The sequence below is a fragment of the Primulina eburnea genome, chromosome 3, assembly GCF_022965805.1.
Source record: "Primulina eburnea isolate SZY01 chromosome 3, ASM2296580v1, whole genome shotgun sequence".
NCBI lineage: Eukaryota > Viridiplantae > Streptophyta > Magnoliopsida > Lamiales > Gesneriaceae > Primulina > Primulina eburnea.
Window position 1 is genome coordinate 47,970,893 of NC_133103.1, and position 15,889 is coordinate 47,986,781.

At 36.8% G+C, this 15,889-nt stretch overlaps 1 protein-coding gene across 8 annotated transcripts; it reads left to right on the forward strand.

The window, feature by feature from the left end:
* Positions 1-7,786: 7,786 nt before the first annotated feature.
* LOC140827742 (geranylgeranyl transferase type-2 subunit beta 1-like) lies at positions 7,787-14,399 on the forward strand. Of its 8 annotated transcripts, none has more exons than XM_073190549.1 (11): positions 7,787-7,921; positions 8,951-9,036; positions 10,001-10,151; positions 10,595-10,681; positions 10,953-11,069; positions 11,799-11,865; positions 12,045-12,193; positions 13,045-13,178; positions 13,281-13,379; positions 13,479-13,554; positions 13,842-14,399. In XM_073190549.1, exons 2-11 carry the CDS (start codon positions 8,983-8,985, stop codon positions 13,934-13,936), a joined length of 1,029 nt encoding a protein of 342 aa, XP_073046650.1. In that variant the 5' UTR covers positions 7,787-7,921; positions 8,951-8,982; the 3' UTR covers positions 13,937-14,399. The 8 variants fall into 8 exon arrangements, with proteins under 8 accessions (XP_073046650.1, XP_073046653.1, XP_073046651.1 ...); XM_073190552.1 differs by having other exon boundaries at positions 7,804-7,938; XM_073190550.1 differs by lacking the exon at positions 7,787-7,921 and adding an exon at positions 7,953-8,099.
* Positions 14,400-15,889: the final 1,490 nt, after the last annotated feature.

Sequence of the window (15,889 nt, forward strand, 5' to 3'; positions counted from 1 at the left end):
AGGGGATTCTAATGAACATGCCTCGAGCTGACCACAGTACTTCTAAAAATGGTATCACTGCATGACAAAGTGACATCTATACCTGATAGTTACTGCATCTTCCGACAGAATTATTATTTCGCCGTTAAAATCTATTACAAAAACCTCTACTCGTTTAAGAATTTGTGGGAGTTCCCCACATTGTATGCCACCTTTTTTTTCAGAAAAAAATGTGGTACAAGGTGGGACGATAATGACCGTATAGGCAAGCCGACCAGTCGGCTGGAGCGGCTCATTATTCATGCAGCAGCAATAGCTGATTCTGCTAGCTACTTGAGCCATCAAATTCTTGTTTTAGCTAAGTTGGTTCGAGATAAGTTTTCGTTAACTTGACATTTTTCGGATATATGCTAATATTGATTTGAAGTCCAGCCGAAGGTCATAACATGACAGAGTTATATTTACTAAAGAAATTTCCAATGGTTTTTAATTTTAAACTTTTGTTTGGTTTTTGTTTTTAGCATATGTTTTAAGGTTATTTTACAACAAAATTTCTGAAAAAGCCTGTAAACTATAAAATGTAAACATTTTACTTAAAATGCTGAATTAAAAAATTGGTTGCACTTTTCTCCATTTTAGGTTTAAAAATAAAGTTTCATGCAATGAAATGAACATGTTAGATTATTTAAGAAAATGACCATTTTGTAATGAGTACGTCTTTTATGAGACGATCTCACGAATCTTTATTTGTGAGACAGGTCAACCCTACCGATATTCTCACAGGTCGACCCTACCGATATTCATAACAAAAAGTAATACTCTTAGCATAAAAAGTAATATTTTTTCATGGATGACCAAATAAAAAATTCGTCTCACAAAATACGACCCGTGAGACCGTATCACACAAGTTTTTCATATCTTTTGAAATCATGCAGTTTTATTTTAACTACAGGCCTAATTGCATCAAATACGACATGTAAAAACAATAAACAACCTATTTAAATTAATAACGTTTTAGACTTCGTGGGTTTTAAAATCACGCATAAAACTTCTATTAGAGGGGTAAATTGTGTGTGAGTTTTTAAAAAATATGGATGAAATGTGTTCGATTTTTAATAAATGAAATATGTATTAACCTAGACAAAAACTTGTGTGAGACGATCTCACGGGTCATATTTTGTGAGACGGATCTTTATTTGGATAATCCATGAAAAAGTATTACTTTTTATGCTAAGTGTATTACTTTTTATTGTGAATATGGGCGGGGTTGACCCGTCTCACAGATTGAGATCCGTGAGACGGTCTCACATAAGACCTACTCATTAACCTATTACTCCCTGTGTTGTAACTATATATAAGGCACCTGCATTTTTTGTTTGTGAAGGCAAATATACATGCAAATACTATATTTATCAATATTTTTTTACACATTTACTAATATAACCCTATTTAATTATTAGATCAAGTAATTAACTAACTAACCATTTATACGAGAACTCACTAAACAAGGAGAAAATTGAAAAGTTGTATATTGCAATCGATGATGTGCTTTCCTGATTCAGACCGTGGGTATTATAACAATTTAGGTTGATATGGCCTCATTTTGATATAAGCTCATCTAATTTCATCATAATGATTAACAGGACGTCGCCACATCGAATAAGCAATCCAGGATCTTGTTCAAGGGAAGTTTCATCAAATTCAACTCTTTGAGATTTAGAAGAGGTTCGAGCTCTTCAATAAGAATGGATGCATGAGTCTCAGTCCTCTTGGGTGATGAAAGATTATCAATTATTAACTTAAAGAATAATAGAATATTGTTTCTCATTTTTCTCTCTTGGATTGACATTAAAATAACATAATATAAACAAAAATATTAAATTAAAATTAGAACCAAAATTGTGTGCAAAAATAGAGAAAAAACAAATTAATATATAATGAAACTTCACATTATATTGGCTTAATTAAAAATTTAAAACTAAACATATGATAAAAATTTGGTGTTGAATATAATAAAATTAATTAAGAGTTCGAAGCAATAGAAATATATAAAATAATTACCAATAATTTTTTCCTTCGATATGAACATACACTGATGTTTGAGGTGCATAAAATGAATCATACTAAAATATCAATAATTATCGAAAAATCATACTATATTTTTTAAACAACTATGATTGAGTTTCAAATAAATTCATTATCATTAATTTAAACTAATCATATGCCCACAATTTATATTAGTCAAAGACATTATATCTCTTTCACTCATTTCATCAAGAGTAAGTCTCTTGTGAGACAGTATTACGAATCTTTATCTGTGAGACGGATCAACCCTACCGATATTCACAATAAAAAATAATACTCTTAACATAAAAATTAATAATTTTTCATAGATGATCTAAATAAGAGATCTGTCTCACAAAATACGATCCGTGAGATAGTCTCACATAAGTTTTTGTTTTTCATCAAATACTTTCAATGCGCATTAACATGGTCTATAAAAATCGAATCATGGAAATGGAATCACGAAAAGCAATCGAAAAATAGCAGAGAAACATAAAACAAATCAGTGTTAAAAATACTGAAAGCAGTGGCGGGGCACAAAAAGCCGCGAGAAATATACCTCTTATCTATATCTATGGTGGATGGACCTTGGAACTTCTTTAGGGATCTCATGATTTTCAAGGAGATCCAAGGTATGCAAAATCCTAGATCAATCGAATTTACAGAGATCTCAATATGGGTGCAATGTCATAATCTACCAATTGCACTCATGCAACGTAAGATACTAGAGAAAATTGGTACTCAAATTGGTCATATTGAGGAAATGGATGGTGATGATAATGGGACATTCCTGGGCAGTTATGCTAGAATCAGAGTGAGAATTGATATTTCACAGCCCCTCAAACGGTTTGTTCGCATTGGTATGGACGCTCCAGAAGAGGATCTGATCATTATTCTCTCCTATGAAAGGCTACCCGATTTTTGCTATTCATGTGGTCGAATCGGCCACTCCTTCAGACAGTGTGTCAGCGTCTCAGTGCAAGGGGAGAAAATGGATTATGGGCCTTGGTTACGTTCATCCTTATCTAACGGGACAAAGAAGAATAAACCTAATATTCCCCAAAACACGAAGGCCGACTATCGTGATTCTACTGTGAGTGATGAGTATGATAAATCTGGCCTAATAAGGAAATCATCTATCAACATTGAGGAAGAAAGGCTGGATAATGAGGCCTTGATTCAAGAGAAACGAGACATATTGCAAAATACTTCTGAACTTCTTACTTGTGATATGCCTCTAAACCATCAGAATCTGGCTATGGAGGTTGTAAACTCACCGGCTTTCATCTTAGACAATTGCTCTATGCCATTGGTGGAAGGGAAGGAGAATGCAGTTGGAAATCCGCCAACTGTACATGGAACTAAAAAATTGCATAAAAGCACTCAAATGACTTGGAAGAGGAGGGCAAGGGGTAGTCCGAATAAAACAAGATCTGAGACACTGGATAAAGAACAAGTTGTGGGGCAGAAAAGGAAATGTGATGACACCGAAATGAGTTTTTACTCTATTGAAACCAGTGCAACAAATAAAATGATGAAGTCTGATACAAATCAAACGGCGGTGGTTGCTCAGCAACCCCGCCGACCACAATGAGTTGCGTGGTTTGGAATACCCGAGGGCTTGGGAACCAACGGGCATTCCGAGAACTAAAGCGGCTAGTAGCCGAAAAGAAACCCACCATTCTCTTTCTAAGTGAAACAAGGAGGAGAATGGTAAACACTACACAATGGAGATCTTTGCTTGATTTTGTTGGATGTTTTACAGTGGATTGTGAGGGTCGTAGAGGTGGGTTGTGTTTACTATGGAAGGAGTCAGTTAATATTTCAATTACTTCATGGTCTTCTGGTCATATAGACTGCACAGTGTTGGATGGGAATAAAAATTGGAGGTTTACGGGTTTCTATGGTCACCCCGACCCCCATTGCCGGTCCCAATCTTGGGCGTTATTGCGCCGGCTTGCTGGAATTCAGGAGCTGAAACACCTACCTTGGTTAATAGGAGGGGACTTTAATGAGATTTGCTTTGAAAATGAAAAATGGGGTGGCAATATTCGGCCCTCTTCTCAGATGCAGGGGTTCAGGGATGCTCTCTCTGATTGTTCCCTACAAGATTTGCATTGTACTGGTGATTTGTTTACATGGGCGAATCGTAGAGCAGGAAACCAACTGATTTTGGAACGCCTAGATCGATTTGTTGGGACAATTGAGTGGAAGCTACTATACCCAATTGCCTCGGTTCATGCTCTGGAATACTTTCACTCAGATCACAGACCCCTCCATATCCAGTTGGGCGACCCAAAGCTTCAGGAGCAACATCTTTGTTACAAATCGGGCTTCATCCCTCGATTTGAAATAGGCTGGCTTAGGGAACCAGAGTGTGCAGCGATGGTGCATGAAGGGTGGAGATCCCTAAATGAAGCAATGAGTTTAACAGAGAGGATAGCTAGCTGTTTACGTACACTTCATCAGTGGGCAAGAAATAAGTTACGAGCTCTGCCAAAACAAATTAAAGAGACAAGGTCCAAACTTGAAGAACTCAAACAGCCTCATAAATGGGCCTACTCTACTTTGCAAATTAATGAGCTTGAATCTAAATTGGAGAAACTTTGCACACAAGAGGAAGAATACTGGAGGCAGCGCAGTCGTGTTACCTGGCTTCAATCTGGGGATAGAAATTCAAAGTTCTTCCATATGCAAGCATCTTCCAGAAAGCACAGAAACACGATGAGGGGTCTCATGACGGCGCATGGGGATCTCTGTACGGAGCCCCGAGGTATGTCTGAAATCATTATTGACTACTTTGCTCAACTATTTGAATCTAATGATCCCTCGCCTGAAGATTTGGCCCCAATTGTGAACTGTGTGGAACCTAAAGTTACTAATCATATGAATATGATGTTGTGTGCTCCTTTTACGGTGGGTGAGGTGAAGAAAGCATTATTTGACCTGTCTCCGGATAAGTCACCGGGACCAGATGGAATGCCTGCCGGTTTTTATCAGAAGTTTTGGCCTATAGTTGAACAGGAAGTTACTGTTGCAGTATTAAGGGTACTAAATGACGGAGCTCAGCTCACTGATTGGAACAAAACAGTGATTACACTCATCCCTAAAGTCGCAAACCCATTAATGGTGAAGGAGTTTAGACCTATTAGCCTCTGCAATGTGTGCTATAAAATTGTTGCCAGGGCATTGACAAATCGAATGCGGCCTCTAATGGGTAGTGTCATTGATTCATCCCAAAGTGCTTTTGTTCCGGAAAGATTGATTTCTGACAATATAATAGTGGGGTTTGAGGCCATCCACTGGATGCGGAGTAGGAAAGTGGGGAAATATGGGTATGCTGCATTGAAATTGGATATGAGCAAAGCTTATGATAGGGTGGAATGGAAATTTCTTGAGGCAGTAATGCAAAAGTTGGGCTTTGACATGTGCTGGATTGAGAAAATTATGCGCTGCATCACATCTGTCTCTTATTCCTTTCGAGTTAATCAAGACACTTTTGGCCAGTTGCTACCTAAGAGAGGAATCAGGCAGGGCGACCCTCTTTCTCCATACTTATTTGTGCTATGTGCGCATGGTTTCTCGTCAATTTTATCTGCTTTCCAAGAGAGAAATTGTTTCAGAAGTATTAGAATAGCCACAACGAGTCCAATGATATCGCATTTGTTCTTTGCGGATGATAGTCTGGTTTTCTTTCGAGCAACTGAAGAGGATGGAATACAGGTCAAACTTTGCATTGATCTCTATGCAAAGGCCTCGGGACAACTGATCAACTTTGAAAAATCAGCCCTTTCTTTCAGCCCGAACACATGCCCGGATATGGTGAACTGCATTAAGTCGCTTTTTACAATACCAGTGGTTCAAGGACATGTTCTTTATCTTGGTCTGCCAACCTTCTCTCTTCGTTGTAAAAGAGTACAATTTGCTAATATCCTGGAAAGGGTCGTGGGGAAGATTAATGGATGGGGTAATAAATTCTTCTCAGTGGGGGGAAAAGAGGTGCTTATAAAATCAGTTCTTCAGGCAATTCCAACTTATGCAATGTCTTGCTTCCGGATTCCTCAGTCTATCAGTGATAGTATTGAAAAAGAATGTGCGAAATTTTGGTGGGGCTCGGATTCGGTTAAAAAAAAAACTACACTGGAAACAATGGGATTACTTGTGTAAGCCGAAGTGCCAAGGAGGGATGGGGTTTAGGAAACTTGATGTATTCAATAAATCGTTACTTGCGAAACAACTTTGGAGAATTATCTGTAACCCCCATTCCCTAGTCGCCCGGGTCCTTAAAGCTCGCTATTTTAAGCATGTTGATATCATGAGCGCGTCTTTGGGAAGCAACCCTTCTTATATATGGCGCTCACTTTTGTGGAGCCGTAATTTGCTGGATGAGGGATTATGCTGGAGGGTTGGCAATGGCAACTCAATAAGAGTTTTTCAAGATAAGTGGGTGCCAAAATTCCGTAGTCAAGTTGTTAACCACGGGCCTCATGAGTTGGACCAGCTCACTGTTAGTAACTTGATAAAGGAAGGAAAATGGGATGAAACAAAGGTGCGAGAAACGGTCCTTCCTTACGTGGCAGAGGAGGTGCTTTGTCTTCCCCTACCGCACTTACTCCAACCAGATTCAAGGTTCTGGAAGTATGATACTAAAGGCAAGTATTCGGTTCGAGAGGGATATAGAGTGGGTATCGGACTTCAAAACCCCCCTGAAAACCATGTAGAAAACTCATTGCTTAAATGGTGGAGATTCATTTGGTCTTTAACTATTCCACAGAAAATCCGAATTTTTTGGTGGAGGGTGGCGCATGATATTATCCCAACCGAGATGAATCTATTAGCACACCATGTACCAGTGGCAGGCGTTTGTCCACTATGCGGGTTTGGCAGGGACACAACCGATCATGCATTATTTTTCTGTCAAGAAGTCCGAGGGTTTTGGAAGGGCCAGGTGTTTAAAAAACTTCTCCAACAGGTCCGAGGGCGATCTACACTTGACATTTGTTGCTGGATGATGGAGCAACTTAGTAAAACTGACTTTGAAAGGTTTGCCTGCCGAACCTGGGGTGTGTGGCATGCTCGACTAAGTATTACACACAACACAGAAGGTGTAAGTAAAGCTGTTTCGAAACAATGGGATGATAGGTACATTGAAGAATACTGGGCTGTACAACGTGATGTTCATCCGGGCAATATTGGCCCTACACAAAGCTCACCAATGGTCTGGTATCCACCCCCGGTAGGTCAGCTCCGGCTTGATGTGGATGCTGCCGTCAGGGATCAACAAAATGCCTATGGGGTCGCAGGAGTGATCCGGAACTCTGATGGGAATCTAATTCTTGCTTTTGGATGTCGAATTGAGCAACCTTTATCTGTGGTACATGCGGAACTTATAGCTTTGCAGAAGGGACTAGAACAGTTGAGAGAAAAAGAATTTCTAATGTCCAAGTATTTTCTGACTCACAGATGGCCGTGCAAGCAGTCATGGATCCATCGCTAGATTTTGGTTATGTTGGCTCTTGTGCTCAGGAAATCAAACATATGGTAGTGGAACCAAGAGTTGTCGGTCTTAAGCCCATGCGTCGCTCTGCTAATCTTATTGCTCACACTTTAGCACAATTTGTTTTTTCTTCTCCTTTACCTTTTTGTTGGGTAAATGGAGAATTTCCTTCTTGGTTGGTTAATATTGTATCCATGAATTATCTTTCTTAATAAAAGTGATACGGGTTTACCAGTCAAAAAAAAACAATCGTTGTTGAACTTTAAAATCTTAGATCACGATTCTCTCCCAAAACCGTCGACATCCGCGCACACCTCTTCCACGCGTCTCCGTCGGGTCGCCCGTGTAGCTTCCATCGTCGCCTCTCAAATTAAATTTTAAGTAAGTGTAAATAAAAGGTAAAAAATAAAGTACATTCCACTCCCTTTTGTTGAATAATCACTTCCAACGCTCCCGATTTTCACATTTTCCCTGCCGCGTCCCTCACAATTTCTCTTGAAAAGAAATTTTTATCGAAACTCTACAGTTCAGTCACCAAACGGGCAAGAAATTTTATGTGGTTCTGTTCTTTTTCATCATCGTTTTGATTTTCTTTGCTTGATTACTGTGGCTTATAAACCCTGATCTTGTTGATTTAATTAATGTTCAATTTTGATTATTGGTTGTTGGGTTTTTTCTTTTGCCAATTAAAGTAGGATTCTTGGTAGGAAACTCAAGGATTTACTATTGATAACAAATCGATGATGAGGGACGATTTCATGGATCTTGATCTGAACCAACAGTTGCAGGAATAACCATTGCGTTAGTTCTCGTCGATAAATGAACCGGAAACTTGTAATAGCCAAATAGGGCCATAGAATTCGTTTTCTGGAGGCTGTGACCGGTCGTGCCATTCAACGGCGCCGGCATGAGCAGCAACCAGGCGATCATGATACCCGAACAGATCAGATACCCACTACTCGATTTGTGTGAAAGAATTTAATCAATTGGGATTTAGATATTGACACTGCTTATGCTTTCTTAATTCCAATCTTCCATTTGTTTATACATATAATATCCGTTTATCGAAATACAAGCAGCTTCTAGCGATAGAGAAGAAAATAAATGAAAACAAGTTCATTTCTTTGCATTGTTTGGGCATTTTATCGTTCGAGTAAATAATTGTTATGGAGGAAAATGTGCCAGTTTCTGGGTATGTCGAATTTATTTAGAACTTATCAATGTTTTCTGATGTTTTATCTACGAATTTTTTATTTAACTATATATTTGGCTTCTAAGCATTTATATAGTTTTAGTATGTACCATAAAATTTATCTTCAAATAAGAAGATAGGGCACTGCTGCTTGTTGCTTGACTTCTAAAGATTTTCCCTTTTTATTTTTTTAAAATTTTAGTTTGATGTGTTTTTAGGTGAAAAGATTGATTATTTCATTCAGTAACAGATGGGAGAGCTTAACATTGAAAACCATGCTAGGTACATTTTATCAGTTGAAAAGGTATGCCTTATTTTCAATATCTTATGAACGGCATGCTTAATGTCTGAATATTATTGTGGTATTAAAATTGCTGATGGTACCCTGTGTTTTGTTTTATAAAATATATGGTTCTTATTAGCTTTCTGAAGAGTATATTATGAAAGTCTGCTGTTATATTATTACAATGTATACCAATTTCTAACATATTTTTTTTGAAGTTTCCAATTTTATTTTGGTCATGCTTACTGATTTGCAAGATAGCAAGCTATTAGGCACTGTTGAGCCTTTTTTAAAGCCACTTCTGCCTAGGTGGAGGACCGGTCAACTGTTGTTCATACAAAGAATAGATACATTGATGGGGACAACTTTGAAAATAGCTAGACCCTGATATAAGCCTCCCCCATTTCTCATTCAATCTTTTGTGAAGAATTTAGAACAGAATACATTAAATCTAAGCATTCTTAGTTGTTTCTGAATGAAGCGGATAAAAAAAGGAAGAAGCTTTAGGGATTGGTAACTGGTGAAATTCATGTGGCTGTCAGCCAGAAACTTGTTCCTGAAGAAGATGCAAATTTTGAGCTTCAAAACATTGACATACGGTACAAGGAAGATTTTAAAAGTGATCAGCATATTGGAAGATTCCTTGCATGCCCATTTTACGTATAATTGAGCTTTGATTAAGCTTGAGCTCCACGTGTAAAATCTGATGTTGAGCTTGAACTTGGCTGGTATTATATGCAGCCTTAATCAGGGTATTTACCCAAAGTTATTTCACAGTGTTTGAGGGTAAAGATGTTGCTTTTGTAAATGGTTTGTAGGTTTACATAGGTTAAGCTTTTGTCTTTATGCTGTTAACCGTTTACTAGACATTAGTCTTTAATTAGTTTCTTGTTTCGGGAAATAAATTGCATTTAAGAACACAATGCTCGTCATTATGTTGTGATATTTACTGTTGTTTTGATTGTCTGGCACCCATTATCACCAGAAAAAGGATAGCTTTGAGTCCGTGGTAATGGAGCACCTAAGACTAAATGGTGCTTATTGGGGATTGGCCGCTCTTGATATAATGGGGAAGTTGGATGCAGTTGATCAAGATGAGGTTGTATCATGGATTAGGCAGTGCCAAGATGAATCTGGTTAGTGGTACAGCATTATGTCATACCACTATAAGTTTAATTTTGTTTTACAAACAGGTAGAGACAAGTCAAATAAATTCAGCAGGGAAATTTTTTTTTTAAAATATTGACTGTTCTTTATACCTCCTTAGATATGATTATTATCCTAAAATTATGCTCGTCAATCACATATAAACACATGGATGCATATCGGTTTGAACGGCCATGCATAAGATCATCTAACTATCTGGACTCAAAACTGGATGTCATACTAAAGGACAGGCAGAGTGCATAGCAACATGCTCCACATGTTTTAGATACATACATAATGTATACATAATGTACATAATCTAAAATGATGCTCATCAATCACATATAAAAACATATGGATGCATCTCGATTTGAACAGCCATACATAAGATCATCTAACGATCTGGAACTCAAGATTGTATGTCGTACTATAGGACATAAAGAGGGACTTCAGAATCAAGCCCCCATTTTGAAAGTCTCAACATCCACTCAAGCCATTCAACATGTTGAGCTGCCATATGGTAAGACACTCAGTATGTCCATTAGGATGGCATCCAGTTTTGAGTTCCAGGTTGTTAGATCTTATGTATGTATGTAAGACATGTTGAGCATGTGGCTATGCACCCTCTGTAAACACATATTGATGCATATGCATATTTTTTTAAAACAGGTAGAGACAAGTCAAATTCAGTGGGTAAATTGTTTTATTTTTAAAAAACTTTGGCTGCTCTTTCTTCCTCCTTATATATGATTATTAATTTAAGGGCTCGTAACGTTTGTAGTTCTATGCAGGGGGTTTTGGTGGTAACATTGGACATGACCCTCATATATTGTACACCCTAAGTGCTATTCAGGTTTTGGCTCTATTTGACAAGATAGATGTTCTTGACGCCGAGAAGGTCTCTAACTGTATCCTTCAAATCTGAGCTTTCGGTTTTACAATATTTCTTGAGGACTACCTCGTTGATCGCTACCTTTCTTTTGCTAATTCCCGTTATGATTAACACACATGATAGCTGTTATCTTTTTGAAGAATGTGGGAGGCACCCTCTTGGTGCTCATTACATGAAATCTTAATCTTTCATTAATAAAGATGATTCTTAAGGTTGAGTATTGGCTTTATAAGTAAAACAATGTTCTCACTTCTCTGTAACCTTTATCTGCTAATGATGATTTTTTCAAAAGATATCGTCCTCACAAATGCATAGAGATAACTTGCATTTGATAGTTATACAACTGATCTTTGTCAGTTATATGGCTTTATTAATTGCAGGATCTGAGCTTGGGTTGAGAATACGGTTTGCTGCACCTTGTGTTGTAGATAGTTGACATATACCATAAATAATTGTGCCAGTTATGATGTTGCCTCATATGTCAAACATGTTTGCTTAGTGCTACTGTTTGCCATTTTGCATATTGTCTGAGCATCATGAACTCTTGTTAATGCCAATTAATATCTCACACTTCATCGATGTATCAATACTGCGACTCAAAAGCCAGGAGAGGGCGATAAAAATTTGCAAGCTTTGAGTGTGTTTTGTTGTTGTTCTGAGTGTCAAGTTCTGCCTTTTATACTCAATATAATACACAAGAACAGAATCAGTGAGTTCAGAGTATAGACTTACATTTGTAAGGTAGATATCGCTGGCCTACAAAATGAGGATGGATCCTTTTCTGGAGACATGTGGGGAGAAGTTGATACAAGGTATACCTTTTCTTTCTACCTATCTGTTGATGCTTTTGTACATTTTATTCCCTTCTCGTTCATTATATTCTTTTATTTCTAGCACTTCTAAGTTGTGTGATATGATAATTAGGTTTACGTTTGGTGTTGATACATTATATACACGATGGAATACAAAAACAAGCTAACATTTTCTTTAGGTTTTCTTATATTGCTCTATGTTCTCTCGCATTATTACATCGACTGGACAAAATCAATGTGGAAGCAGCTGTAAAGTACATTGTAAGTTGCAAGAATTTGGATGGTGGATTTGGATGCACACCTGGAGCGGAATCCCATGCAGGGCAAAGTATGTTCATGTCTTGAGTGGTTACATTTACATGTGATCAGTTCTGGTTGTTAAGTAAATATATGCATATTTGGGCCATTTTCAGTTTTTACCTCATGACTTTGGAATATGTGTGCTTAGGACTTCATTTGAATTAACCGAGTAAGTTGATAGCTTAAATTAGAAGTATTTTAGAATGGAAAAGTAAATGAAATAGTGATTTTGATTTTCCAAGTGCTAAATCCAATCTTTAATGGAATGCAAAGTTATTTTTCCCTGGATTTCGTGGTGCACCAAGCTCCGCTCCCTGACATAGCTGATAAGGCAACTTCTTCAAAACTCTCGATGAGCACTTAATCATACCATTATAGCCTTTACAAATTGACTGCCTCCAATGGGCGACTCAGCTCATCTATAGTTATTTACATCTTTGGCCTGAAGTCGTATGCTCGTATTTCAATTGTGGATAGAATTTCTTTGATGGCTTGACCAGATGATAAAGGTTTAGTTCTGGTGTTTTACAAATTATTTTACTGAAAATTCATGTTAATTAACCCATAAAGTATTTGTGAAGCTAAGATTTCTATTCATTTGAAATGACACCGAGCGAGGCTGTTCATAATAATTGTTTGTACCAGACAGTTGTGGAGCCTGAGTTGTCATATCAGCTGTTTGTCACTAATTGGTAGAACCTAACTTCCTATTTGATTGGAGAGAAAAGAACTGAGAAGTCATCTTCCTATTCAAGTGTTTGGCTAAAAACAAGTAACTAGAATATGACGGTGTTTCACTTTTCTTTTGTGTGGCTTAGTCGAGAAAAACGGGAGAGGGGTGATAGTTGTTTTGTGTCATGCCATTGAACGCAATTGCAGTTTTCTGTTGCGTGGGAGCTCTTGCAATTACTGGTGCTCTACATCATATCGACAAGGACCTGCTTGGATGGTGGTTGTGTGAGAGACAAGTAATATCTGGAGGTCTAAATGGGCGTCCTGAGAAGCTTCCTGATGTGAGTTACCGTTTCCATTTTGTATTCTTAATCTTAGTTGAGGACTACTACATTGAGAAAAAATGAATTTTTCAATTTCTTTTACCCTTATTCTCAACCCAGGTCTGCTATTCATGGTGGGTCCTTTCTAGCTTAATCATGATCGATAGAGTTCACTGGATTGACAAGAAAAAGCTTGTCCAGTTCATTTTGGACTGTCAGGTTTGTTTCGATTCTGACAAAGCAGTTCCAATTTGAAATTTCTTTTGATAGGAACATACTGGTAAGGATTTTCAATTGCCTTTGCCTTTAATTATATAGGATAAAGAGAACGGAGGAATTTCAGATAGGCCAGATGATGCTGTCGACGTCTTCCATACCTACTTTGGGGTTGCTGGTAAGACTTGCATCATTTTACCCTTCAATGTAATGCACATAAACTGATGAGAACTCTGGTTAAAGTCTTGATTTGTCTCTGGACTCAACTTCCGAAGAGGTTTGCAATGTATTTCAAATATTTCTTCTAAAAACCTTGCATTTTGTAACATGGCCCGAGTTTTAAATTCGATGGTTCTCGTTTGTAAGAAGTTTTTACATAATTTAACTTCTAGATGAAACTCCGTGAACATAAACGTGGCATCCTTTTCACATTCTTGAACATTTCTTGTATGGTGACTGCTGCAGGTCTCTCACTTCTTGAATACCCAGGATTGAAACCTATAGATCCTGCTTATGCATTGCCTGTCGATGTCGTCAACAGAGTTTTCCTTCACAGATAAACAAAGCAAATGCTTCATTTTCTTATTTGCCATTTTACTGGATCCACTGAATTTCAGACATATATTGTGATATGGTAATAAATTAATACCTTTTATTATTATTAACTTTTTTTTTGTACTCAGAAATCTACAAGCTGCTGGAATTTGTGGAAAATATAGTTAGTGTCAATCAAATAACAATGTTGTATCTATATTTAAAAAAACCTTTTAGTTGGCATAGACGTCATGTAAGCTGTAAAAACCATGTATCTGGACACAGTCTGCATTTGTTGAGGTTGATCGCGACTCTTAACATCGACGATTTGATTCATGAACCGATGGTTCCTGTTTTTGATAAACTGTGGAACTGGAATCAAACTTGTTAAGAGAGGTTTGGTTTACGATGATTTTCATTTGGTTATGGTTTAAACAGATGTGGTTGAGATTATTCTTTTGAATTTGTAACTATCCAGGAAAAAAACAACGATGTTTCAATTTGTTAGTTAATCAATCTATTTAGATTCGATCATATAATAGTAATATTTTTTTTATAGAAGTTAAATTTTATTTACATAAATAAAGTAGTTCTAATATATAAATTAAGTTGTCTATACATACTTCAAATTCGAAACCTAAAAATTTAGTTTGATATGCAGTCAAGGTTCCAAAGGAATCATGTTCGGGTCTTTGGTTTCCCTTAACTTTAAGCATCGAAGGAGCTCTACAAAGAAAACTCTGAGGACTCTCAGGTTGCAAGATTATCTAATGGGAAAGAAAACTCTGAGGACTCTCAGGTTGCAAGATTATCTAATGGGAAACACGCTGAAAGTGATCTCCTTGTCTATAACCTACACCATTGGGCCATTGGCCTCAAGTTAATCTGTCTTGCTTCTCCATCAACTTCTTTACCCATTCCATGTTGGACAGGATACATCATTTATATTATGCTTACATGGGAATTAAAAGTTCATACAGGCAAGTTTGAGATTATATCATAACCATTAAGTAAGCGTATAAGATTCTATATTATCCATAGCTTATGAAGAAAATGTTCATTCATTATAGCAAGTTGCACCAACTTTTTTTTTTATTATTTCAACCACAGTGATGGGGTCTTTATCGCAGTCTCAACGTTAAGAAACATGAAATACATATGGATCATAGGCACGCTCGATGACAATGGATAAGGTATGGATCAGATTTCAGACATCCATCCTCATATTCATTTATTAAATTCATCCCCATACCCATCCCTATACCCATTGGGTATTGAATTTCATCATCATCCCCATACTCATCGGATTATCGGATACCCATACCCTACCCAAATATCCTATTATCATATACAATTGTTTTTTTTCAAATTTAATTGTTTCAATGAAATTATGAATATTTAAAAAATTATTTAAATGAACCATATGAAAAATTATTAATGATAAAAATTTACAAAATAAATTTTATAAAAAAATAACAAAATATTAAAAATAATTTATATTAGTTGAATAAAAGTACGCAATTCAACAAAAATAAAATATTTTTCAATTTTTGAAATCAAACATAGAATAAACTTACTAATGGAGAAGATGAAAAATTGAATGAAAATAAAAGAACGATAAAACCTTGAAACGTAAAAATGAAAGCGAAAAAGAAAATAAAAAATATCGATCTACTTGAATTTGAGAAGATAAATCTTTAATATAAATAAATATTAATATAGATATATATATATATATATTTATATTTAATTTAAACGGGTATTCGGGTCGGATGTAGATCGGATTATATCACACCCGCCTCCATACCCAAACCCGAAAATTCCCATACCCGATTACCCAATTATTTAATCGAGTCTAAAAATCCCTCCATTCCCTCTTATATTCGGGTCGATATCGGATCTTTCAACGGGTTCGGAGGAAATTGCCATCCCTAGGTACGCAATACATTCATCATTCAATTGACGCAATAATGGTCTTC

What these genes read in the sequence shown, in the direction of transcription:
- LOC140827742 (XM_073190549.1), top strand. Translation starts at nt 8,983, where the DNA reads ATGGGAGAGCTTAACATTGAAAACCATGCTAGGTACATTTTATCAGTT. An exon ending in ACATGTTGAGCTGCCATATG is followed by an intron (nt 10,682 to 10,952) that starts GTAAGACACTCA and finishes AGTTCTATGCAG; the next exon opens with GGGGTTTTGGTGGTAACATT. An exon ending in TGGGGAGAAGTTGATACAAG is followed by an intron (nt 11,866 to 12,044) that starts GTATACCTTTTC and finishes CATTTTCTTTAG; the next exon opens with GTTTTCTTATATTGCTCTAT.